The following is a 23,678-nucleotide window of genomic DNA, read 5'->3' on the forward strand; positions in this document are numbered from 1 at the left end:
ATTCACAATCCTTTCTTTCCCACGCGCGGACGACGAGAAAGGGGATGGGAGAATAGCCACTGTCCCTCAGCTACTCGTTTTTTCTCTCCCCCCCCCCAATCTCTCACCCATCGACCAACGGTCCACGAACCGCGGAGGTGTCAGCGCCGCTCCCGTCCGGTCAGATTCTTGTATTCTTCCAAGGACGACCGACGCCTACCCGCACAGCTCCCGCCGCCCATCACCACAACCGTGCCTGACAGACTTTGGAGGCGCGGCCGTTCGGCTCCCAGTCCCATTCCCAGTACCAGTCCCAGTCTGCGCGGTACCTTCGCTGGCAGAGCTGGCTACACCGTGCCTGTGCTTCTCAGAGCGCCTCGTCCACCACTCCCCTACGTCTTGGTGCGACCGCATTTCCATATTCTGGCATCGCATCACTCCCCATCCTCACCTCTGCACGCCTTGTCGGCAAGCCTGCAGCCTGCCCTACGGCCCCCGCCTCACAGCCTTTCTGTCGCCTTGCATTTGTCGACCTCGCGACTGCGGCTTGTCCGTGCCACCTCGGCCACTCGACATACACCCCAAGGCTTCCCTTTCCGTCCCCTGACCGATCGAGGATAAATTCCTGGGCAGGACAGTCGACCGTCTATCCAACAGACCAAAGCCACCAGAGAATGAACCTCGACTCTCGACAATGAGCAACTGCACCTCCCTCTCGATCCGGACCGCTCTGATCCATTTTGTTTCTTAGATTTCTTCAACTGCCCGTCTTTGGAGTTCATTCCTTGAGTGCGACTGAACCTTGCGCGACTGGACGACCACACTCGCTTCTTGGGGGGTTGCCAGCATTCTCTCCGACGTTCGCAACTAGTTCTTACTAAATACCCTTCCAAGCGCCCATGGCAGCTGTACGAACGACTATGACTGACGTCAAGAAACTTTCGTTCGCCAAGGTCAGCTCCCCTGGCCCTGACGTCTTCTGCTCTGCTCCAGCTGACAGTCAACCGCCCAAGGTCCTTGCCTCGGCGCCGACAGAAGAGAAATCGATATCGTCCTCGACTAGAGATGCCGCGCCGCATCCTGGAACCGAGGACCAGTTGCCGACATCGCCCAAAATAGCAAGCGACAGGGCGGCAGGGAACCCGGTTGTGGCCAATGGCGCCAACACAGTCAACAAATCTACGAAGACAGGGGACGACGATACCTTTGAGCATGATAAACTTGTCGATGATCTGGACAATCTGAAGATCGAGCCTTCGGCTCCGAGCCTAGTGGTCAACGGCATCAATTCCGCCTCAACTGGGCCATCTTCGAAGGCTCAGAGTCCCTCGGACGAAGCTTCGCAGAAGGCAGATTCCAGCTCGGAGCTAGGCACCAAGCCTCCTAGCCTCGATGGCAAGAGTATCACTTCAGGGACGACTTTCAACGCGTTGGACGAGAAGGAATCGCTTCGGCCTGACGACAGTGCGAGTGTGATGGCAGCTGATCAGGACGACGATGTCTTCTCCATCCGAGGCTCCCTCATTGCTGGCTCTCGCATGGGCTCTGAGGTGGCCGCTCGTGTCTACCGTATCCAGCTCGGCGATATGCCCCCACGCAGTATTGCCCCCCAGCATGTCATCGTCGAATCCGGGAATCGTGCAGTCACGGCGCCACAGTCTGTGTCTATGGAGCAACAGCCTGTGACAGATGCAAAGATTGCTCTCGTTGGCGCTACGTCTGCCCCTAACGGCATGTATGGACAGAACCCCGACGAGAAGCTCCTCGAGGCGATGCAATCGCAGAAAGATCGCTTCTTCCTCTTGAAGCTGGAAGAGATGGTTATAGAGTTTGTGCAGGATTCGAAGTGAGTCAAGGTCCTGAAGTATTCCCCATCACCATCAATTTGCTAATGGCCTGATAAGAGAACCTTTCATGGACTTGCCTCCATCCAACTCCTTCTGCAGGATGTTAACCCACAAGCTGGCTGATTACTATCACATGACGCACTCCTTCGAGGCTGGCGCGGGAGCTGTCCGCATTTTCAGAACCCCTTTCTGCAGGGTGCCGCCTTCATTGGCCAGTATAGCGCAGAGCGCTTCTGCTGCAAGCACTCCTCCGCCAATTGTGATGCCGAAGAAAATCATGCGGCGTGGAGAAGAAGGGGAATTCGGCCCAGGAAGTGCTGGCCCCTCGAAGCCAACCTCGGAGTCTGGAAGCGACTCCAAGGACAAGCAAGCAGCAAAAGAAAAGTAAGCCTAGCAGAATGATGCCCCGCAGGTAACGGAGAGCTAACATGTCGTGCCAGGATGTCGAGAGAAGAGAGAGAGGAAGCTTACAACAAGGCTCGGGAAAGGATCTTCGGGACAGCATCCACAGAGATCTCCACTCCAGGTATGGACGAACGCCCTCAGGTTCTGGCGTCTTGACAGTGCTGACGATTATGTAGAGAACGACGATAGTACCGGTGTCTCTCGTGCCAGCTCCGTGTCGATGCGAGATAGGATCAACGGCGCAAAGAAGGCAAAGAAAAGGAGAGATTCTGATACCTTTGACACCCGGTCCAACTACGTCGCTTACGCACCTGCCTACGGGCACCCTCACCAGGCCACATGGGCTCAGCCTCATTACATGCCAGCAGGTGCCCAACTCAACGGCTCAGTACAGCAACAGTCTTTTCCACCTGCGGTGCCAAACATGTACGGTGTCCCAAACCAGCAGTTCCCTCCAATGGTGCCGGGCAACGGTTACGGCCCGCCATATAACAACATGCCGAACGTAAGTCATGGCGTACACCTGTGGATTGCCCTCCATGTCACGATTGATATACTGACAATGGTTTCGACAGTATGCCCAGCCTCCCGGCCCGCCGCGTTACCAACCCCCGGTGAATCAGATACCTCCCGCACCATACGGACCACCCATGCAGGGTCCACCTCAACCGCAGAGCGGGTGGCAGCAGCCTCCCAGCTTCAACTCGAGCCCTTACCAATCTCGGGCCACGCCCGTGGCTCCAAATGGGATTCCCTACGCTTATGGTGCCCTCCCAGCCAACGTCAATCCAAGTGACCCAAAGAGCCAGCATCCCATCCCTGGCAGCTTCAATCGTCACGCATTCAACCCCAAGACTCAGTCTTTTGTGCCCGGCAACGGGATGGGACCAATGCAGCCGCCTCCTGGGCCGTATAGTGGCTATGGGCCACCTCAGCAGGGGAGCCCGCAGATCACGCCTCCTCACCTTCACTACCCGAGCTACCAGGCAGGTCCGCCTATGGGTCAGCCCCCATACGGCAACGCGAATGGGTACAACATGATGCGCCAGGGGTCTAACAACTCCCTCCCTGCCTATCATGCTCCGCCGCCCAACGTTCAGCACCCGCCTCATGTCCCTCACGTCCCTCACCAGCTGCCTCCTCACCCACCAGCCCAGGGACCTCCTCACATACCCAGCAAGCCCTCTATGCCGCAGGGCCTGCCCATGGCTCATGGCCAACCATATAGCAACCTGCCAACCTATGGCAATCCTGCGACGCTGCCGCAGAAACCCACCACCTAGGAGTTTGTAGCATGGGATGGTGTTCACGGATGACAATTATCATGACGGCGTCACGGAATTTTCTGAAAGCATACAGGCGTTCAAGGAGGGTCTTCTGGTCTCGAAAGATCATCATCATCACCATCATCATCATGACAAATTGCCAGCGTTCAGGGGTTCGTTGTTTTTTCGACCTCACCGGACAAAAAATGTTGCACTTGCTAGAAAGACTGATGATGGCTCTCTACTACTACCACTACACATAGAACAACCCTAATGCGATACAGATTTCATTTCCCCATGGGTGGCAGTGCATTTACAATGCGTATCTCACTGATCTCTTGTCACGGGAGTTTGAATCACTTCCATCCACAAAAACCAGAGCTATTTGTACCCATAGATTCAGTGCCCGGAGAAATAGATTTTTTCCGCAATACCGATGACGATCTAATCCCGCCTCTGAACGCCAAATCTTGGGAGATATCACTTTTGGGTGTAAACAAAGCCAGTGTTTTCTCTCCAACCCCTGATGCCCCCTCTCTTGCGCTTGATCCCGCTGTGGGGAATCGGTATGACCTGGGTCATCTCATTCCTCATGCTTCGTTTCTCTGCACGCCGCTGGCCCCCCCTATAGTCCATTCCACCCCTGGGAGGCGGAGCATTAGCACTAAGGTATGTTGTGCATGTCTCCTGACGTGAATCTACATTGCCCTTTCGATCCAACCGAACTCGTCTTCGAAATTGGAGCCATTGACAAAAGCCGCTAGAGACGGCGCCTACTCGCCGTTCTCGCGCGGCTCACGGGGCTCCCTGGGCTCCCTGGGCTGGCCACCGCCCCTGCCGCCGCGGCCACCTCGCTTGCCGCCCCTGCCTCCGCGCTCGCCGCGCTCGCCCTTTCCTTCCTCGCCCTCCTTGGGGGGAGCGCCTTCCTTGTGCTCCATGGTGAGGGCGCTCGTGGCGAGGCGCTGCGACAGATCGATTTGGGTGCGGATGGTGTTGGCCAGGTAGCTCACCATGAGGACGTCCTGGATGTGGTTGTTGAAGTCGTGCTCGATGGACTCGGGGGCGACCTTGGGGGCCAGCGACAGGTTGTTCATCATGTACTGGCCCAGGGCCTGGTTGGGGTCGCGCTCCTCGTCGAGGATCTCGCCGACGTAGCCGGAGCTGCGCTCCAGCAGGTCCTCGGTCTGGGCGATGGCCGTGGCGAGGGCCTCGATGTCCGGGACGAGTGGTGCCTGGCGCGACTCGTTGTTGGCTGCGGCCGCGATGGCCTCGAGGGCGGCGCGGTCGGCGTCGCCCTGGGACAGCTTGTGGGGCACCTCGATGAACAGGCACGACTCGGCCGCGCGGTCGGGGTTGACGGCGGCCGGGGCGGAGATGTAGGCGTGAGTCTCGATGTCCTTGCCTGGCTCGGTGGAGATGGTCAGGTGGACGGCGGGGTGGGGGAAGGTGCCCGTCTCGGGGGAGGCGAAGAAGTTCTGGATGAGGGCGGAGAAGCTGTTGAGCTCGAGGCTGGTGGCGTACCAGCCCAGCAGCGTCTCGCGGGGGCTGGCCTTGAGGGACAGCTGCAGCATGGTGCGCTGGTACTCAACGTCGACCTCGACCTGCTCCTCATTCTCGACGTGGGGGATGGCGAAGGTGTTGCGCACCTCGACCTCGGTGCCATCCTCGGATCGCACGCCTATCAAGGCGCCGATGACGCGGGGCTGGGGTGCGTCTGGCGAGGTGTCTTCTGGGGCAGTATCGTCGCGACGGATGGCATGGTCGAGGATTGAGAGGATTGCCTGGAGAGCGGGGGAAAAGAAGAGATCAGAGCCTGCACCGCGACTAGGCGTGGAAGATAAGTGCAAGAGGGAGGCTTACTTGTGGCTGGATGTTGACTGTCATGGGGGAGATATTTGTGTTGAAGCCTGGGGCGGCGGGGGCAATAGGCCGGGCCAGGTGGAGGAACTCCTCTGAATCAATCGCCATGGTGAAGATGTTTCCTTGAGGTCGGGTCGCGTGGTGGTTTGCGAAGGCTGAAAACGGTGGGATGAGGTCGGGAAAGTGGCGGGACGCTGAGGCTGGAGGAGAGTTGGTTGATGTGTCGAACCCCGCGGTGGTGTGTAGGGACCTCGATCTTGACCTTGGTCCTGCTCCTGGTGTTGCATGCAAAATTCCGCCCGGTTTTGCTCTCACCTTTGATCCGTCGTGTCAAATTGTGGGGTCCTCGCTGGTTTGTGTGCGCTAATCGGAATGCCCAGACGGGGGGTACAGTCCAGTACCTCACCCAGCGAGGTGAACAGTGCTGCAGGCCAAGTGCTTCGCGGGTAGACGGCCGATAAGATAAGGATTTTATTTTCAATAACTCCCCAGTTCACACCTCGAGAGTACCCAACTTTCGACGAGCACATATTTCACAACAATTTAATTTTCAGTGACTTTCCCTTGTACTACTTGACCCAGCTTCTCATTAATATCCCACACATCTGCGCCCTCGTATCAGGATCATGGCTCCAGGAGGTCGGGCTGGCTTCCGTGGAGGTTCAAGAGGCCGAGGGGCACCCAGAGGAGGCGGCAGGGGGAGAGGCAAAGGAGGACTAGCCAGGGGAGGCAGAGGGGGCAGAGGCAGAGGCAGAGGAGGTGCATCACAGCCACGAGGGCCAAGGTTCGAAAGTGCGCGAGTGGAATATAGGTGAGAAACCCCTGTTACTTCGGTCGACGGCCCATACTCAGAAATGCTAACGCGAGTGACAGTGATTCGGAAGATGAGTCTGGCCAGGAGGAAGAGGACTCAGACATCGATGAAGGTGACGAGGATGTTGAAGACCCCTCAGAAGATGAGGAGGCCAATAGCAAAGCAGCTGCCCGGCCTTATATGACCCTCGTCAAGAGCTTGACAGATGAGAGCGCTGCGCCTCGTGCCAAGAGGAGGAAACTAGACCATGAAGCAGCCCAGCCAGAACGGCCAAAGAACCAGCCTGAAGATGGGCAGGTTGGTGTTGAGGTGGATAGAGTTGAGGATGTCGACTTCGTGGAAGAGCCTGAGGACGCCCCAGAAGAGACTGCCGCAGAAGACGCCTTTGACCAAGACGACGAGGACGAGGTGGTGGACAGCTCGGATCCCTTTCAATGCCATTTCAGTGCTCCTGACGAGTACAGTGTAGTGAGGAGGCTAAAGGCGATCGAGGAAGCGAAATGGGCAACGAAGAAGGTAGCGGTCAAGGGCACAAGAACGGTTCTCAGCGCACCGGACACGAGCGACAAGAACGACGAGCTTTCGGTGCCAGTTCCAATTTCAAACGCCTCAGATCTGCATTTGAAGCAAAAGTTGGCCGATTCTATGAGGGAGAAGCGAAAACTCGATGGCCTCGAACAGTCCCTGGCACCGCACGTGTTCGGATACCGGGATTTGCTTTTCTGTCAGAGATCACTGAATAACGGCAAAAGTATCCGGCGGTTGGCCTGTCTCCATGCCCTTAACCATGTCTTCAAGACCCGCGACAGGGTGATCAAGAACAATGCGAAGCTTGCTCACCAGAAGGACGGAGAGGAGCTCGAGCTCCGCGACCAGGGCTTCACGCGGCCAAAGGTACTCATGATTCTCCCGACACGAGAGTCATGCTATAAGATGGTGGAGGCCATGGCAGCCATCTGCGAACCCGAGACGCAGGAGAACAAGAAGAGGTTCGAGGATTCATATCATGACAAGGAAGAGCGGTTCTCAGGGGAGAAGCCGGCTGACTTCAAGGATCTCTTCGCCGGAAATGACGACGACATGTTCCGCATCGGCATCAAATTCACCCGCAAGACAATCAAGTTCTTCTCGCAGTTCTACAACTCAGACATCCTGTTCGCCAGCCCGCTAGGTCTGAGGATGGCCATCGGCTCCGAGGACGGCAAGAAGGTCGAGCACGACTTCCTGTCCTCGATCGAGCTCGTCATCGTGGACCAGGCCGACTCACTGCTGATGCAGAACTGGGAGCACGTCGAGTACATCTTCGAGCACCTCAACCTGCAGCCCAAGGACGACCACGGGTTCGACGTCAGCCGGGTGCGCAGCTGGTACTTTGACGACCAGGCGCGGCACTTCCGGCAGACGCTGATCTTCTCGCAGTTCAACACGCCGGAGCTGTCCAAGCTGTTCCGGGTGCACTGCCGCAACTGGGCGGGCAGGGTGCGCGTCGAGCCGGAGCACGCGGGCGTCATCGGCGAGCTGGGCGTCAGGGCGAGGCAGACCTTCTCGCGTATCGACCCGCCGTCGGTCGAGGGCGAGCCCGAGGCGCGATTCGACTACTTCACCAAGGCGGTCGTGCCCACCCTCGTCAAGCGGGCCAAGGACGCCACCGGCACCCTCATCTTCGTCCCGTCGTACCTGGACTTTGTGCGCGTGCGCAACTACTTCGCGACAAATCAGGCCGTGGAGAGCCTGGCGTTCGGCACCATCTCCGAGTACGCCACGGTCCCCGAGGCGTCCCGGGCGCGGTCGCACTTCTTCGCCGGCCGGCACAAGGTGCTGCTCTACACGGAGAGGGCGCACCACTTCCGGCGGTACGTGCTCAAGGGCGTGCGCCGGGTTATCATGTACGGACTGCCCGACAACCCCCTATTCTACAAAGAGGTCGCCGGGGCCAACCTAGCAAAAGCAGAGCAGGACCTGGTGATAGAGCCCGGGCAGGGCAGTGTGCGGGTCATGTTCTCCAAGTACGATGTGCTGAAGCTGGAGAGAATCGCTGGGTCACAGAGGGTCGGCAAGATGATTCGCGAGAGAGGTGACACATTTGACTTTGTGTGACTACTCTTCTGCTGCTAGGGCAGTCGTTGTTAGGTAGATACACATATGTCTTGCTCTTTGGCAATGCGAGTCGTAGTATCTTAGGGGCAGCACCCCTTGGAAACCTCTGGACCAGACCCACGAGGTCTTGGTATCTTCCAGCCCATATGTTTTACATTTAATGTGCAGCCCTCATACAGACTCAGCCCCCTTCTAGTCCAGTTCACTCTCTTCCTCATGCTGGCCCCCACTGCGCCGGCGCCTCAACTTCGGCCTATCGATGTGGAATTTGTACAAGCTGTCCTGGGCGGCGCGTTCCTTCTCGGCGCGCTCCTGGATGGCCTCGCCCTCTCGCTCCTTGATCTCGTCGACAAGCGCACGGAACTCGCGCTCGCCGTCCTGTCGGAACGCCGTGACCTTCTTGACGTTCATCTTGGTGATGTGGCCGCTGTCCCGGCCCAGCACCTCGCGCGCCACCGTCGCCGCCGTCATGGCGAAGCGCATGTCGCGCTGCCCGTCCACCAGCTCCAGGATCGCGCTGGGCGCCTGGTCCGCCTTGTCCTTGGGCTCGGTGCGCAGCACGCGCGTGTAGCCGCCCGGCCGGTTGAGGTAGCGCTCTCGCAGCTCGCCGAAGAGCTTGGGGAGGAGGGCGTCTGGTGTCTGTTACCATGAAGGTGCATTGTGCCCCGGTCAGCTTTCCATGCTATCCAACAGTGTGTTTCGTCATGCTTTTCTGCAACCATCCACCCGCCCGCCGTGTGAGAGCTGGGTGGCACGAGGTGTTCGGGGAACGTACATAGAGGATGCTCTGTGCTTCCCGCCTCGACGTCTCGTTGTTCCTCTTTGCCAGTGTGATGAGCTTATCCGCCACGCGCTGGGCCTCCTTGGCCTTGGGCCATGTTGTCTGTATCGACTCCTGCTTGACCAGGGAGGTGACCAGGTTGCGAAGGAGGGCTTGTCGGTGGGACGAGTTGCGGCCGAGGGTCCGGAATTTCATGTGGCCGCCTGCCATCTTCGCTGGGTGGTTGGAGGGATTGCTCCCTCACGATCGCTCTGTGGGTTCCTCGCTGCTCTCCGGTACCTGTAGCTACGGCAGGAGCGGTGGTTTGCTGTCGTTGGAGAGGGCTGTTTGACGTCGGATTGGGAAGTTGGGAATGAATTGTTGATGTCTGCGCCGGTCCATGATACTAACACGGAAGGCGGTCGCGAATTTTCTGGACGGCGCGGCGGGAGCTGCAGGCGACCTGAATCAACGTCTATCGGGTACTGTGGGAACAAGTACAGTCGGCTTTGATGTCAAGGTTTACAGCACCATTCCATGAGTTATCTCGGTAGAATTAAGTCAAATGGTTTTGATTACTATCAAGCCTCGAAGTAGCCTTTTCTAGGTGGCCCCTGAATGCGTCGTAGCTCGTTAGATAGCGACGTGGTCACTTCGATGTACCTGCAAATTGCGTATCCTCCCGCTGCCAGCTTAACGGTCCAGGACTGACCTCATCCCCTGGAAGTGCTCTTCAGGGAATCCGACCTTCGGCGGAACCAAGATAGCTCTCGAGCTTCGCATCACGACACAACATGAGCCTGCCTAGCCTTGAATTCCTTTCCTCATAGCCCAGCACTATTCTGCTTCCCTCGACTCCCTCAATTGGCCCGACAACCCACCCAAACATACTTGCGACAGGTCTTGACGCCGCACGAGCAACACCCACCCACCATGGGCTTCACCACCGGCTTCGTAAGCGTATCATTTGCTCTTCATGAAGGCCTATCTCGCTAACAGATTTTCTACCCTCCTATAGACCGGCGGTGTGACACTCGTACTCGGCATATCCTACCTCAGCCTCCAAGCACACAGGCGCACCCGCGAGCGCCAAGCCGAGACCCTTCGCGCAAATACCTACATCCTCAACTCCCTCACCTACATCCCCGCCACCACGCCACCGCCAAAGACGCTGGCCCAAGAGCTGGCCCTTTTGGAGCAGCAGCAGGAGCTCCTGGCGCGCGCCGACGAGAAGCGCAGGAACCTCTCCGGAAGAAACGAGGGCTTTCTCGACAAGGCCAAGGACAGGTGGAACACGGAGATCGAGGGCGCCGTGCGGTGGGCCGCCAACAAGGACTGGGTCGCCGCGCGCGAAGACGCAGAGGTCGCGGCCTCGAGGCTGTGGGCGCGTGCGAGCGGCGGCGAGGCACCGTCCCACTCGGCCCAGCGGGCCGGGGCCGCCGTGACCGACAAGGCCGCCGCTGCGACGACCACAGCAAGAGGTGCGGCCACGGAGAAGGCCGTCGAGGCCAAGGAGGCCGCGGCCAGCTTCTGGGAGCGAGGCCTTAACAAGGGCAAGGAGATTGCCAGCCAGGCCAAGGCGGGCATTGCGAAGGCTGAGGAGAAGGCGCAGGACGTGGTTAGGGGCGCGGCGAAGAAGACTGGCGAGAGCGACATCGAGAAGGTGCTGCAACAGCGGTATGAACGGAAACCGGACGAGTCGCTGAGCAAGAGCCCCGAGCAGCTGCTCGAGGAGAGGTACCGACCCATGGTGGAGCAGGACAACACCAAGTTGAGAGGTGTTTAGGTGGGCTGGAAGACCAAGCGACTATTGAAGACATCGCCCACATTATTCCATGGAAATATACCAATTCGGTTGTATGACTACAATGCAGGTGTCATCGGGCGGGCCGTCCAATCTACCGTACACCCTCTTGTCAATCCTCTGCCCAGCTGAAGCAGAAACAAGGGGTGCCTCTTCGGCAACATGAAAAGGCATCAAGCATCACCACTACACACAATAAATCACGCTTATCTCGAAGTAATGGGCGAGTACAGGGCTAGTTAAGAAAAGTAGGCCGTGCTACGTAGGGCTTGCGCGAGTGCAGCATTCAGTAGTGGGTCAGGGGCTATTGAGGGTATCATAACCTTGGCGGCCGCGTCAGCGGTATGACCGTCCTCGATGGAGACGCCCTCGAAACTGTACACCCCGAACCTGACATTGTAATAAAATGAATTCTCCTCCGACCCTTGAGCACGGCTAAACGCCATTCCATATGTTCTCGTCCCGCGTAGTTCATCCAAGGGATTTATTTACCTGCTCGTCTCCATGTCCAGCTGGAAAGGTAAAACCTCTTCACGCAGAGAGCATCATCCAGTGATATCAATATATAATATATATTCGTCTTCGTTCTCATTCAAATGCATAATGGCTACCGGATGGTATAGGCACCGCCAACTCCAAAGATGCCCAGAACGCCCTCTACACTATTAACTATGCTAGCTGAACCGGGCCCAACCGCAACGGCGAGGCCAAACCGGCTCTGGGAACCGCAAACATCTCGTCTTCCCACAACCCAATATCGATAAAGACTGTGGTATGCAAATGTACAAGAGCTGTCGCCGGAATTATATGCGGCCCAGATCTTCAAATCGTCATCCATCACGACCGCCCGTGGGTCTGACCGTGGCCCTCCTCGGGGACGATACACCTGCTCTCCAACCACTTGGCAAAGCGGACGACGGGGGCGTCGACGGAGCGCCAGAACAGGTCCGCGGCCCAGACGACGCTGGGGACGACGAAGACGGCGGCGAGCGTGAAGCCGGCGTTGTAGCGCCAGCCCTCGATGCCGGTGACGCCCCAGGCCCAGCGCTCGGTGGCGTAGCCGATGGTGTGGATGACGGGCCCGTGCATAAGGTAGATGGCGTAGCTGATGCGGCCCAGGTACTGCACGACGGGCGTCATGAAGACGCGCTGCCAGGACGGCAGGTGGCCGACGCACAGCACGAACAGGATGCTGCCCACGCACTGCCAGTACCGGTACTTGTCCGAGAACCACTCCGGGATCAGCGACGACAGGTACACCCACCCGGGCGTCTTGGCGAAGTGGACGTCCGGCTGCGACATCAGGTACAGCCCGCCTATCGAGAGCAGCATCCACGCCGCCGTCTTGAGCTTCCGGCTGGACACCGGCGACGCCTGGCGGCCCCTGCCGACGAGGTCGAAGGGCTTGGGCTCCGTCACGGGGAGCTGCTGCTGGGAGCTGCTCGAGGCGGAGGCGGCGGCGGAGGCGTTGGACACGGGGTCGGTGTGTGCGCCGCGGATGACGTCCAGCTCGGCGAACAGCATGCCGGCGTAGAACAGCACCATCTCCCAGCGGTCGTTGCGGTACGAGAACCACACAATCAAGGCGAGGAAGGCGAAGCGCAGCCACGTGCGCATGCGGGCGAGTCCGATCATCGTCAGGAAGAGCATCATGCTCGCGCGGAACTCGACGGGGATCGTCCACAGGTGCACGTCGTAGTAGGTGCTTCCCCCAAAGGGCTCCCAACCCCAGATGTGGACGAAGTTGAACATGTTCCAGCCCCAATCGGAGAGCTGCTCCGACAGCGAGTCCTTGAGGTCCGGCGCCGTCTCCTGCACGTTCTTCATGAAGGTGCTGTCCCGCGAGAAGTCCCTCGTCCATTCGTACGCGCCGAGCCGCAGCAGCACGACGATCATGAAGGTCGAGATGGCCGTCGGGAGGAACAGGCGGAGCGCCCGCCGGAAGACGAAGCTGGCCATCGTGGTCGCGAAGCCGTCCCACTTCTGCTGCCGCGCCAGCTTGACGGGCTTGAGCGACAGCGCGTACCCGGACACGACGAAGAAGATGGCCACCTGCGGCGGCCCGGCGTAAATGAGCCGCACAAAGGGCAGCTTGAAAAAGTTGTAGTTGTGCTCCTCAAAGCCCCACCCCTCGGCGATGATGAAGCATGTGTACAGGTAGTGGCACAGGAACACGTTGAAGGCCGCCACACCACGCATCCCGTCGAGGTAGGCCGTCGGCCCGAGCTTGTCGGACGCATGTTTCCTCTCATGACTTAACCTGCTCTGGACAAAGGAAGGGAGGAGGAAGAAGCCCACGCGGCGCAGGAGTGCGAAGTACGCGGACATTGGCGGCGGCCGTTGCGGGACCGGTAATGATGATAACGTCGACCTAGCTGTGTTCGCCCATGCCGCGGCGGTTGGGAACCGGGTCTCGTTGTCTGCCTTGCCGGCGTCGCTGTCGACGTCGGACAGGTTCTTCTCGTCCAGCAGGTTTATGCTCTCCTCGTATGAGAGGGAATGTTTCGAGAAGGCATGGCCATTCATTGTCCAGCAATGCGAGATTCCGAGTATGTGCCTGAGGGATCACGAAACAGGAACAGCAAAGCGCAAAGTCTAATGAGAGGTATAAGTGCGACGGATGGATTTGGTGCGTCTTGAATACAAAGGTCCTGCCTTGCGAGAAGGGATGGAATTCACAAACAGGACATGAAGAAGTCGTGACTTTCGTTCTTGGCAGACGCGAGCGCAACAGAGAAACAAGGCTGGTTAATGATCTCCAAAGAGAAGAGAAAGCAAAACATCCGTGGTGGTCTCGACGGGTAAGAGAATCTGTTGCCTCCCTCGGGTCTGGGCCGATTATCACCAAATAGTAGCTCTCCCGATGGGTAGTAGTCTCAAACGAGAAGAGCAGCGGCCAAGGAACGGGGATATGTGGAACGGGTGGGAGTCAGCGAGGCCCTTGCGAGAGGGTGTGTGGTGAGAGATCTGGCTTGGTGAGAAGCTTGGCCGCTGGGAGCGGGGACCCTTCGCGGATTGTTTCAAGTCGATGGGTGATAGATATAGCCGCACCAAATCGGAGGCCCAGCCAAGTTTCAATGCCGACTTCTGAGGCAAGCGCTGGCGCTGTGGGTCAGGTAATAAGCATAAACAGCCACAGTGCACGCAGGGCGAGTGTCAGCTTTGAACGGCATCGACATAAACTGTGGACGCCTGCTATGTTGATCAGCACCCTCCCTGTGGCTCAGGCTGCTCATGACGTTGGGATAGGCCATTGCACAATCTATAAGAAGTTGATCACGTTCTATCACTTCGACATCAAGGATAGTAGTTTCGGGTTGAGTCGATGGTGGAGATGATCTGATGGCAAGAGGTAGTAGACCGCGGTACGCATTAATCTTGGGCATATAATTGTTGACTCGTCACAGAGAGAGCAATTCAAGGAGACTTTCGCGTGGCAAGGGGGCTTCAAGCTCAAGAATCTTACTCTCGCCCTCCCCCTCCTCTCTCCATTCACTCCTCAATCCGCAGCCCTCAATGCAAAGAGAAGAGTCCTTGCAGACTCAATCCCGTCGTCAAGGTTTGGCAAGGCTGACTGAACGGGCGAATATCGAGGTGCTGTTCCTCGCACACCTCGGTCGTTTTGAGGCTCTCAGGCCACTCGCTCGACAGGGCTGTGTCTTGGCTTTTCGGCTGTCGATCCCGCCCCTACGCCAATAGCGTGCCGTAGACGGCCCCACCTCCTGACAGCAGACCTGTTCCAGATCTGGGGATCGCCCACTGCGGTTGGTCTTGGACTGTTTTGGAAAACGAGCTAGCCGGGCGCGGGAAGGGATGAGAAGGCTAGTGATCCGCTCCCGCCGGCTATGTGACACAGCGAACACGAGGAGGTCCCCGAGTCGTATGGGCCTAGGTTTCGCCTGAAGTTGAATGGTGTGTGCCCGACACGTACCAGCCGCGATATTTGTAAATGGCGATGTCTGTCACGATCTTTGAGGAGCTAGGAACAGGCCGAAAAACATCAGTTGACCTCTGCGAGTGTGCTCGCTCAAACCAATTATATTGAATTTTCCGATGTTGAGGTCCCATCCACGCATCGTAAACTTTTGTACCACGGGATCCCATCCATGAGTCCGCATGTAGTAGAACGCCCGAACTCCACCTCAAATAGTGCCCATCATCCCAAGTCTCGTTAATATTAGGTGGACAGCCAGTCCAAAAACTCCGGTGTGAAGTAGCTGATAACTATCGTCGCTCCTGCTCTCAAAATGCCCTCAGTCGATTCGAACGCCATGGTCTTGAGGTCGAACACGCCGGCTTTTGCAGCAGCATGGATCATGGCGAACTCCCCGCTGACTTGGTAAGCGGCGATAGGAAGGTCTTTGCCAAGCTCCTTCGCATCTGAAATGATATCCAGATACTGGCTTGCAGGCTTGACCATGATCACATCGGCACCTTCGCCGATGTCGCGCACAATTGCGCGACGGGCGAGACCGCGGCCTCCTGGCGGCAATTGGTAGCACTTCCGGTCGCCAAAGGAAGGGCACGACCCAGCGGCGTCGCGGAAGGGGCCGTACAGGCAACCAGAGAACTTGGCGGCATAGGACATCAACAGTGTCTTGTGTGCGATTCCCTCCTCAATCAGCTTGAGCTTGATGGCACGAATCCGGCCGTCATTCATGTCGGATGGCGCTACGCAGTGAGCGCCTGCCTGGGCATAGGCGATGGCGACGTCGGAGATGCGGTCCACAGAGAGTTGGTTGTTCAGACTGCCGTCATCCCTAAGGATACCGCAGTGGCCGTGAGAAGTGTACTCGCAGAGGCAGACGTCTGCTGTAATGTAGAGCTGGGGGAAGCGTTGTCGAAGAAGTCGGATACTGCTGATGACGGGACCCTTGGGGTCGTCTGCGGCGGTGCCCAAAGCGTCTTTGGTGCCGGGGTTGAGGGGCACACCGAACAGCATGACGGCACGGAGGCCCTTGTGGACCAGTGGCTCGAGGAAAGGGATCAGTTTGTTTATGCCGCGGCGGTACTGGTTCGGGAGGGATGGGATGAGGACTTCTTCGTCATCTTGGTCGGAAACGAAAAGGGGATAGATGAGCATAGACTGCGATGTGCACTGTTAGCCTGAAGCAGAGAAGCAAGTACAGGCAGTAAAAGACCACAAACCTTTGTGAGTTGCCTCTCTGCTTGCCACGACCGCGCCAGGGCATGGCTGTATCCTCCGTGAAGCTGGCTGGAGATGTCTCCAGAGATGCTCACGCTCGTGGCAGCAGTACTGGTGTAGGACATGGCACGAGAGATGTGGGACGTCCGGGAAGCCAGGCCATCCATCGTGGAGGCGGCGGATGTCATCGAAGCGTCTTCGCGGTTGTTGCGGGCGTCAGCAGCTGACCGCATTGAGAGGTCCTGGACGAGGCTGGAGAAGGACATGATTTTGATTGGCGTGGACGTGCGTCGACAAGGTCGACTCGACAGTCAATTGCAGAGAGTGGGCGAGGGGGTATCAAGGGATGAAGTTGCGCAAACAGAGCGGTGTACAACAGGCCGATGTTCGCAGAGATGCACCAAGGGATATATGTACGGAGGGGCAATCTTGGAGGACGGAGATTTGAGGTGGCGAAGGAGGAGCTGATGGGTATGTTCGGGAGCCGTCGCACAAAAATTGGGGTCAGCAAGCGACGCCGAGGATGTAATCGCAAATCCTTTGCGTATGCGTCAGACGCCGGCTAATGGCGTATCCAATTGGATTCGGCTGGATTGAATTGCACGGTTCTCAGCGGCGGCTTCGCCGCTTCTCGGTGCTCGGCTTTGAATGAAGGATTCGTCGACTGGGGAATGTGCGGCGGAGCTGCAGCAGCAACGGGCGAACAGGACTGATCGAGAGAGTTGTCTCTTATCTTTGTTTCATCAACAAACCGCAACGGAAGGAGCGGCCGCCCGACTCGACGGCCTCGGGGTGCTGCCGGCAAGCCTGGAAGGCGGTCCCAAACTAGCCAGCTGCCGCAGGCCAATCACAGCCCAGCCATCTCCAATGCCTGCTCTTGCCAGGCCGCGGTCGGTCAAGTGTACGGATACACTGAGGCCGGCAGACCAACGACAGTCTTACCGACTGCCTGTTGTGCGTGTTACTTCACTCCATCCTCAACACCCCAATCCGTTAAGATGCAACTGTCCACACTTCATAATTCCCAAAGACGCCCTGTGGACATTAAGCCCAAGCGAACTCGCCGTTTGGCATCTATCCATTCAGGCACGAGAACATGCAAGTCGACGTTCATTTTACGACGAGGAGCTGCTCTTAACGACGATCGAATTGTAGGCCACCGAAGAACCACATGCAACTTCAATGGAGCCAGTAGCACATCATGCTTTCGCCTTAATTGCCCCAGATCTACCCCTTATCTTGATATAAATACTAGTCCAGCCTGGCAGTGTTTTTGTTGAAAGTGGGAGCCTGTAGAGGCTGTCTTTGTGTGATCATCGAGAGGAAGCCAATCAGATGTCAATTTTGGTGTTGTAAGGTGGCAAATCATCAGCGATGCAGTTACAGATCTAGTATTTCTTGAAGTCAAGAAGCTGCAAGTCATCCACTGCGTGTTGCTGATTACCTAGGTACTCTCTGGATTTCGAATCAAGGGCTGCTCAGTACGAGGCCTTGTATTCGCTAGAGCTCTGGGTCACTTGTGCAAGTGTCAAGGCCCATGGAGGAGAGCAATTCGGTGTGCTGCTTGGCATGAGATACAACCATACTCATGCTACATGCCATCGACTAGTCCAGGGCTCTCATTTCGCGGCAGATTTGACAGTCGGTTGGCAGGCTTCCTCAAACGCTTGATTGGAAAGATAATTTATGGACCCATTGTCCGTGTGGTCGAGACCTGGATTGAAGGTCGATTATTTTCTCTGGTAACCTAGAACGTTTCATGGCCGACTGGGTAAGGGAAAGAAGGAAGAGAGGCGACAGCACATGTCTGCCAAGGTAGGTACGCAGAGACATGCCGAGCTGATTTGTGGCTATTACCCATAGAATTTGCGTTCGCAGTCTCCGGTACGGGAGGGGGCCTATCTTGTCGAGGAAGGCACCCCGTTAAACGCCTTCCTTACTACCTAGGTACATTGTTCTCAAGCTCCCCCTGGTCTCGGTCGCAGCGTGGAAAACAGAGCATAGCACACGTTTGTCAAGATTCTGTATACGTAGATTCCAGACCGTCAAGGTTCCTGTCAACATGCCAATGTTGAGGTTTTCCTAGCCTCTCTGACCTGCTCTTTGGTCGGCTCAGAAAGGCAGAGACCCTTCTTTCTTTCTTTCTTTCAGTTGAAATAGTCGATGGTGCCGTTTCCTGGCCAGATAACTTAATTCGAGCTCCTTGCCAAGCAGACAACCCAGGGCCAGCCTTTCCGATGAGCTCCCCTCATCGTGCCCAGTTTTCCCTCCTACTTGAAAAATTCACCTCTGCTTCCTTGACGTCAACATCTGCAGTTGACCCGTCGACCTCCCCCAACTCAAACAAGCTTGGACTCTTCAATTGAGCTTCTCGATCATCCTCGCTTGTCAACCACGTATCGCCTACCTGGTTTACACCTCCGAGTCTTGCGGGCTTCACGGTCCGCAAGCGTGTCGTTGCAGCAACAGCAACTCATTTCTGCCAGGTCTGGCCTTGCAAGAAACGCGGTCCTTCACCTTGACAAACCCATCCGCCCGACGAAGCCTGCCTTTCCTTCGATTTTTGGATCGACTGTGCGTTCGCACTCCCTTCACTTTTCTAGTCATTCCCTCATCGAACCCTCTGCACCATCTCTGCCGTTGTTTTGGCACTGGTCGCCATACCGCAACCATGTCAACCAACAGCAGCAAGTGGAAGAAAGCTCTACTTCCTACCCTTGGAAACCGTCGCAGAGGAAGGGACCCCACTAGCCGCCTCCCTGCTTCAAGAACAGGTGCGTTGTTTAACACAGATCTTTCGAGATATTACGTTCCAAGCCGATAATTGTCTGACAAGTCACAAGTCTCCGATATCAGCGTCACAGCTGCAATACTGCAGCACGCAGAAGAAACTGCTCCTGGTTCTGTCGACGATGAAGTCGACGAGAGAGTCGTCAGCGTTTTGTTAGAGACCACAAATGAGGCCGACAACGAAAGCCAATCTGCCATCATCGGAAAGGTATGACCAAAGACATCTTTGCACACTTTGGGACAGGAGAGGGATTCCTAACTCGATCTATGTGCAGAATAGAGGAATCGCTCACAGCCAGACCGTGGGCGTGATGCCCTGTACAGAGAATTCAAGTGTCGCGGGCTCGCCTGCCAGAGTCCACAGCAAGGTCACCAAGCTTGCCACTCCACCCCGCAGATCATCGAAGCGCAACCTCCAAGCCGTCACCCATGACTTTGCAAGGTCATCGCCAAAGCGAAGCGCAGATGGGCTGGTTCGACCTTTGCCCAAGCTCCGTTCGTCGAACCTCCTTAGTCGAGAGACCCGTCGAATTGCCCAGTCGCCATCTGTGTCTCCGGGCAAACTTCCAGCTCATTGTGGTGGCAAGGGCACGATTCGAAAGAGTGGAAGTTATGTCGACAAGACCAACGATCCGTTGGTGTCCGTCTTTGCCGGAACCGATGACCTAAATGGAAGTGCCGTGGACTCGACTGGATTTGGGTCTCTCCCGAAGATGTCTCGCCTCAGGAAGAACAAGGTCTTTGCCAAATTTGCAACTGCCCTTTCGGAGCATTTCAGTAGACAGGAAACCCGGAAAGAGCAGAAATCTGGCGACGGTGCCACCGAATCGCTACCTGTGTCCAACAACGAAGCCAGCAAGCCCATCCTGCATGGTCTGCCACTGGGTAGACTTACACTGGCTCAGCTGCCTCTTCCTGACGTCGAAGCGTCTTCCGCATCGACCGATCACCTTCCCAACGAGAATGGCAGTCTAGAAGACCGCAAAGGCAGCAGAGCCGTGGCAACAGCCCGTACGGCGCCTTCAATGCCTCAAAAGCGGCTCAGCATGGTGGAGGGCAGTCCGCCTCTGGAAGATCCCTTTTCAGAGGAATCTCCTGGACGACAGTCAACCGAATTCGAAGCTCGCTTGAAGAATGTTCAAGCCTCGGGAGCTGTTGGCGGACCCAACCCCGTCACTTCACTGACCGACCCATTCTTGACTGAGGCGATCATGGATACCAGCGACAACTCCATCTTGAAAACGCCTCCAATCGGTAGTTCCACGCCTAGGGCCCGAGTCCAAGCTCTGGTACCTATTAAGATCTCTTCCGAGGGCACTCAACTTGTCCCAGATGCTAGGACCGAAGTGACCATCGTGTCTCCCGATGGACCAACAACGAGCCCTTCCAAGCGACGCAAGTTTGCTATCGTATGCGACAACCCAACCAAACTTGACACTTCCCTTCGGCCAGGTCACCAAGATATTGGCTCTGGTTCTCCGTCAAAGGCTCGTGGCAGTTCCGATTCAACTAGGCTGAGTTCCTTTCCGCCCGGATCTACCATTCGACATGTGCCACGTTCGATGGGCCGCCTCACTGGACTTCCTGACTTAGCAGCGTCAGCAGCGGCTCGGCGAAGATCTCCAAAGGTCGGGCGGAAGAAGCATCCATCACCTAGCAAGCGAGATCTTGACCTTTATGGCAAGTTCATGGAGGAGAGTGTTGGCCTCGGCGTCTTCAAGGACACGGACGAGCTGGCCTTGAGCTTCACCTCTTTCGCGGCCACCAATAGCCCTGCTCTGGCGCCTCGCGATAAGAACAACCTACTTCGAGGTTCAACCGACAGCCATTGTGACTCGGGCAAGGGTTTCAGCCCGAAAGGGCCTGTTGCTGGCTTGAGTGCGAAATCTCGGAGCCGAATTCCACAACCAGTGAGCCAACGTGCTCGGTCTCGCTCGGAGACAGCTTTCGCTCGGGACTTCGCACCTGCCAACCACGGCGACTCTACCACCGAGGATGAGTTGCAGTGGAACTCGTCCACCTACGTTGTAGGCCGCGGACGTGATCACCGCTGCCAACGTTGCGGCAGCATGACAGAGACATTGTAACTCTTGTACCAACATCGACCTGAATCTGCTCTGCTGTGCAGAGATCTGATGCAGCGGTCACTGAAAACAGCATGCCAAATACCGTGAGCACCGAAGAACCGATATGGGCACTTTGGCTTTCAGAAGATCCGGCCTGGTTGCTAGGAAACATAGAGGCGGCTAATTTTTCCGTCTTTTTCGGGTACACAAGGTTGTTTCTGGACATTTTGGGAGCAAATTCCCCTGATGTCTGTCCATAAGATGACGAGGAGCAAATCGAGGGAGAGCTGTGAATGTTTTACGGTGCTCAGGCAAGGTTTAATAGAGACACCAAAAGAGTTCTCGCCACTCTAGCAGAGTGGAAATGAGACTACGTTCTAAGTGACCTTCTACGTGCTTGTACAGTTTCTGTTTACACCGGCTAACAAAGACAGAGACGTGATGATGTGATGATAACTTCATTTACATATCTATCATATATGGGTATCGTATCGTATCAAACGCTCGCTTCGTTCCTTCCATCTCCACTCGTTTGAAACCTGACAACTTAAGTATCAGGTTCGTCAGACAATATCGTACAGCCGCTCCGCATTAACTTATCAACAACGCTGCCTCAAATCCATGATAGTGGTTGAATCTAGTGGCGGTGGCTACCCCGACCATCGGTACCGTGCATGCGACGCGTGCCAGCAGCCTATTTAAGACGTGATGTTAGTGAACGGTGTCCAAAGGAGGAAGAGTAGAAGGAAGAAGAGGGAAGGCTTCGTACCTTGACGGCGGGGTTCCTCGTCAGAGTGCCCTTGAGCTTCTTGAGCCCGCCGGCGATCTTGTCACCCAGGGTGGCGTGGCGCTTCTGGTGGTGGACCTTCCTGCGGAACAGGCCGCGGCGCTCAGTGGTGGTGTGCGAGGCGTACTTGCGTGCCATTTTGTTGTTGGAACTTGATTTTGTTCTGGTGGTAATTTTTGGGTTGAAAGAGGTCAAGACTTCTGACGTGGGGATCCTTCTTGGACTTGAACGTCTGATGTGGTGGATGTTGTGTTTGTGGTTGATGAACATTGGTATGAGCAATCAGGGAGCAAGGGGTGGTTGTGGGGAAGACGGGGCGGTGTTTATGTACTCGGATTGCTTGATACTGTTGACCTGTGTTTTACCTGCTTTCCTAGGTTCTTTCATCATCGGTCACCTTGGGACCAGTGCACACGTGCGGTGATGCCATTCCGGAGTGATGTCAGCGCGGTAGATCTGGCCTGGGCCTAGATCAGCACCAGGGTAGGTGTTTCGCTGTGTTGTTCTGGTCACCACAACAAGGGGTCATGTGTGAGACACCGCCTATTGGAGAGTCAAGCTCACCACTCTGCTGTGATGATATCCGTCTAATCTTCCGCACTACGAATGCACAGCATAGGCAGAGGAGCGCTAGGAGAATTTCCCTTGACGACGGGTGAGAATCAGGTTTTCCGGGTGTTGATTGTCAGCCCTGAAAGCGACCCTGTGGCTTGCGACGTCATAGCTGGGTCGCGTCGCTGACGGTGTAATACGTGATTGGGCAGACGCGCAGGTTTAATGTGGGCCCCAGGAACCCTGGATCTCAAGGCTGGAATGCCGACAAAGGGTCAGGAGGGTGTGGCTGTTGATGTCACCTTTTTCTCTCGGTTTCTATTGTTCCCTGTTTGAGATGGGTGTTCACGCACAACCTTTCCGCTTCTAGAACTGCGAACGCATCGAGGGGATCGGTGGCGGAGAGCGTTGCCCGGCCCGGCATCCGGTCGCGAATGATGTCGTCTGCTCTGCCGGGAGGCCTTAGGGGATCTGCACAGGCGCATGTCTGGGGCACGCCGTTGCCCTAAACAACACCCAGCGCGGGAATATGGGGAGACAGAAGCGCGTCAGCCGTCTCAGGATGACGGAACCGACACTCCAACGTGACTGCGGTTGTGCTCTTGATGAAAAGGCACTTGCGTGTCTGTGTGACAAAGCCCTTGGCGACAACATCACAATGATTTTGGAGGCTCTTCCCTCCTCTCCTTCTACCGGCTTCGGTCATCAAGCTGACGAGCTGCCCATCTTGAAAGCGCTAGTGGTTTAGTCACAAGTTTACCTAGTCCTCTTGCAATGCGTAGGTGCGACAAGGTCCGTCAATCTTGAGATCGTCTGGGCTCTGGAGAATTTCGTCGCTCAGGAGTTGATTCCCTGGTATTCCTCTTGGTTTTCTTCCTTGCTGCGCCGCTAATTCATGTACGTTGTTCACCGGTCCACACTTGCATCAAACTTCTATACTTAAGAAGTTCTTACCAGGCTCGAGAAAATGTTTCTTTTTTGACGTATATGTGCCGACTCAACACTGCATGGGTCTTCACTATCTGTCTTGCGACAACTAGGAGACTTGGGACTTGAGTTCTCAGGCCAAAGCTTGTACTGGCCTGCCATCCCGATTGTTCCGAACGGTACGAACTGAGCTTTCGGCCTAGACTCCAAGATGAAAGTTAGAATGCAACTCCAAGATGCTAGTAGCCTTGGCTTGATGGCTGGCTGCGACATCATGAGATGCGAGCTTGGCAGTGCTTGACACATTGCTTCGCCGGCGACGTCGTTCACAAATGCCGCTTTGAGAGCCAAGTTCTCACAGGGACACTGGACACGTGCGGTTTAAACCCTCGCTGAATCAGTCAACAAGGCATCCAAGACAGAATCCACAAGTCCACACACACCCAGATCTTCGATCGTAGCTTTGGGTGGACTAGTGGTCATTGACAGTGGGGCTTGTATAAGGCTGATAAACCTTATATGCAATGAGACTGCCGGACTGCAGCATGGGAAATTTCGAGGACTATTATACGAGCATTT

The 23,678-nt window shown here is 56.4% G+C and overlaps 9 protein-coding genes across 9 annotated transcripts; 4 read left to right on the forward strand and 5 right to left on the reverse strand.

Annotated features, from left to right (window-relative positions):
* Positions 1 to 899: 899 nt before the first annotated feature.
* On the forward strand, positions 900 to 3,514 carry INS49_013047 (uncharacterized protein; the record flags this gene model as incomplete). The annotated part of the gene is made up of 5 exons (XM_043173749.1): positions 900 to 1,825; positions 1,926 to 2,210; positions 2,267 to 2,352; positions 2,408 to 2,736; positions 2,807 to 3,514. 5 exons carry the CDS (start codon positions 900 to 902, stop codon positions 3,512 to 3,514), a joined length of 2,334 nt encoding a protein of 777 aa, XP_043023046.1.
* Positions 3,515 to 4,269: 755 nt separating this feature from the next.
* INS49_013048 (uncharacterized protein) lies at positions 4,270 to 5,464 on the reverse strand (the record flags this gene model as incomplete). The annotated part of the gene is made up of 2 exons (XM_043173750.1): positions 4,270 to 5,277; positions 5,357 to 5,464. The coding sequence occupies 2 exons, from the start codon at positions 5,462 to 5,464 to the stop codon at positions 4,270 to 4,272; spliced, it is 1,116 nt and encodes a 371-aa protein (XP_043023047.1).
* A 518-nt stretch (positions 5,465 to 5,982) lies between these two features.
* Positions 5,983 to 8,267, forward strand: INS49_013049 (uncharacterized protein; the record flags this gene model as incomplete). Its single annotated transcript, XM_043173751.1, has 2 exons — positions 5,983 to 6,167; positions 6,230 to 8,267. 2 exons carry the CDS (start codon positions 5,983 to 5,985, stop codon positions 8,265 to 8,267), a joined length of 2,223 nt encoding a protein of 740 aa, XP_043023048.1.
* Positions 8,268 to 8,459: 192 nt separating this feature from the next.
* Positions 8,460 to 9,258, reverse strand: INS49_013050 (uncharacterized protein; the record flags this gene model as incomplete). Its single annotated transcript, XM_043173752.1, has 2 exons — positions 8,460 to 8,906; positions 9,043 to 9,258. The coding sequence occupies 2 exons, from the start codon at positions 9,256 to 9,258 to the stop codon at positions 8,460 to 8,462; spliced, it is 663 nt and encodes a 220-aa protein (XP_043023049.1).
* A 702-nt stretch (positions 9,259 to 9,960) lies between these two features.
* INS49_013051 (uncharacterized protein) lies at positions 9,961 to 10,813 on the forward strand (the record flags this gene model as incomplete). Its single annotated transcript, XM_043173753.1, has 2 exons — positions 9,961 to 9,981; positions 10,046 to 10,813. The coding sequence occupies 2 exons, from the start codon at positions 9,961 to 9,963 to the stop codon at positions 10,811 to 10,813; spliced, it is 789 nt and encodes a 262-aa protein (XP_043023050.1).
* An 855-nt stretch (positions 10,814 to 11,668) lies between these two features.
* On the reverse strand, positions 11,669 to 13,357 carry INS49_013052 (uncharacterized protein; the record flags this gene model as incomplete). The annotated part of the gene is made up of 1 exon (XM_043173754.1): positions 11,669 to 13,357. One exon carries the CDS (start codon positions 13,355 to 13,357, stop codon positions 11,669 to 11,671), a length of 1,689 nt encoding a protein of 562 aa, XP_043023051.1.
* A 1,651-nt stretch (positions 13,358 to 15,008) lies between these two features.
* Positions 15,009 to 16,243, reverse strand: INS49_013053 (uncharacterized protein; the record flags this gene model as incomplete). The annotated part of the gene is made up of 2 exons (XM_043173755.1): positions 15,009 to 15,917; positions 15,980 to 16,243. The coding sequence occupies 2 exons, from the start codon at positions 16,241 to 16,243 to the stop codon at positions 15,009 to 15,011; spliced, it is 1,173 nt and encodes a 390-aa protein (XP_043023052.1).
* Positions 16,244 to 18,648: 2,405 nt separating this feature from the next.
* On the forward strand, positions 18,649 to 20,854 carry INS49_013054 (uncharacterized protein; the record flags this gene model as incomplete). The annotated part of the gene is made up of 3 exons (XM_043173756.1): positions 18,649 to 18,751; positions 18,842 to 18,975; positions 19,043 to 20,854. The coding sequence occupies 3 exons, from the start codon at positions 18,649 to 18,651 to the stop codon at positions 20,852 to 20,854; spliced, it is 2,049 nt and encodes a 682-aa protein (XP_043023053.1).
* Positions 20,855 to 21,470: 616 nt separating this feature from the next.
* INS49_013055 (uncharacterized protein) lies at positions 21,471 to 21,758 on the reverse strand (the record flags this gene model as incomplete). Its single annotated transcript, XM_043173757.1, has 2 exons — positions 21,471 to 21,527; positions 21,603 to 21,758. 2 exons carry the CDS (start codon positions 21,756 to 21,758, stop codon positions 21,471 to 21,473), a joined length of 213 nt encoding a protein of 70 aa, XP_043023054.1.
* Positions 21,759 to 23,678: the final 1,920 nt, after the last annotated feature.

Source organism: Diaporthe citri (assembly GCF_014595645.1).
Source record: "Diaporthe citri strain NFHF-8-4 chromosome Unknown scaffold_6, whole genome shotgun sequence".
NCBI classification, from domain to species: Eukaryota; Fungi; Ascomycota; class Sordariomycetes; order Diaporthales; family Diaporthaceae; genus Diaporthe; species Diaporthe citri.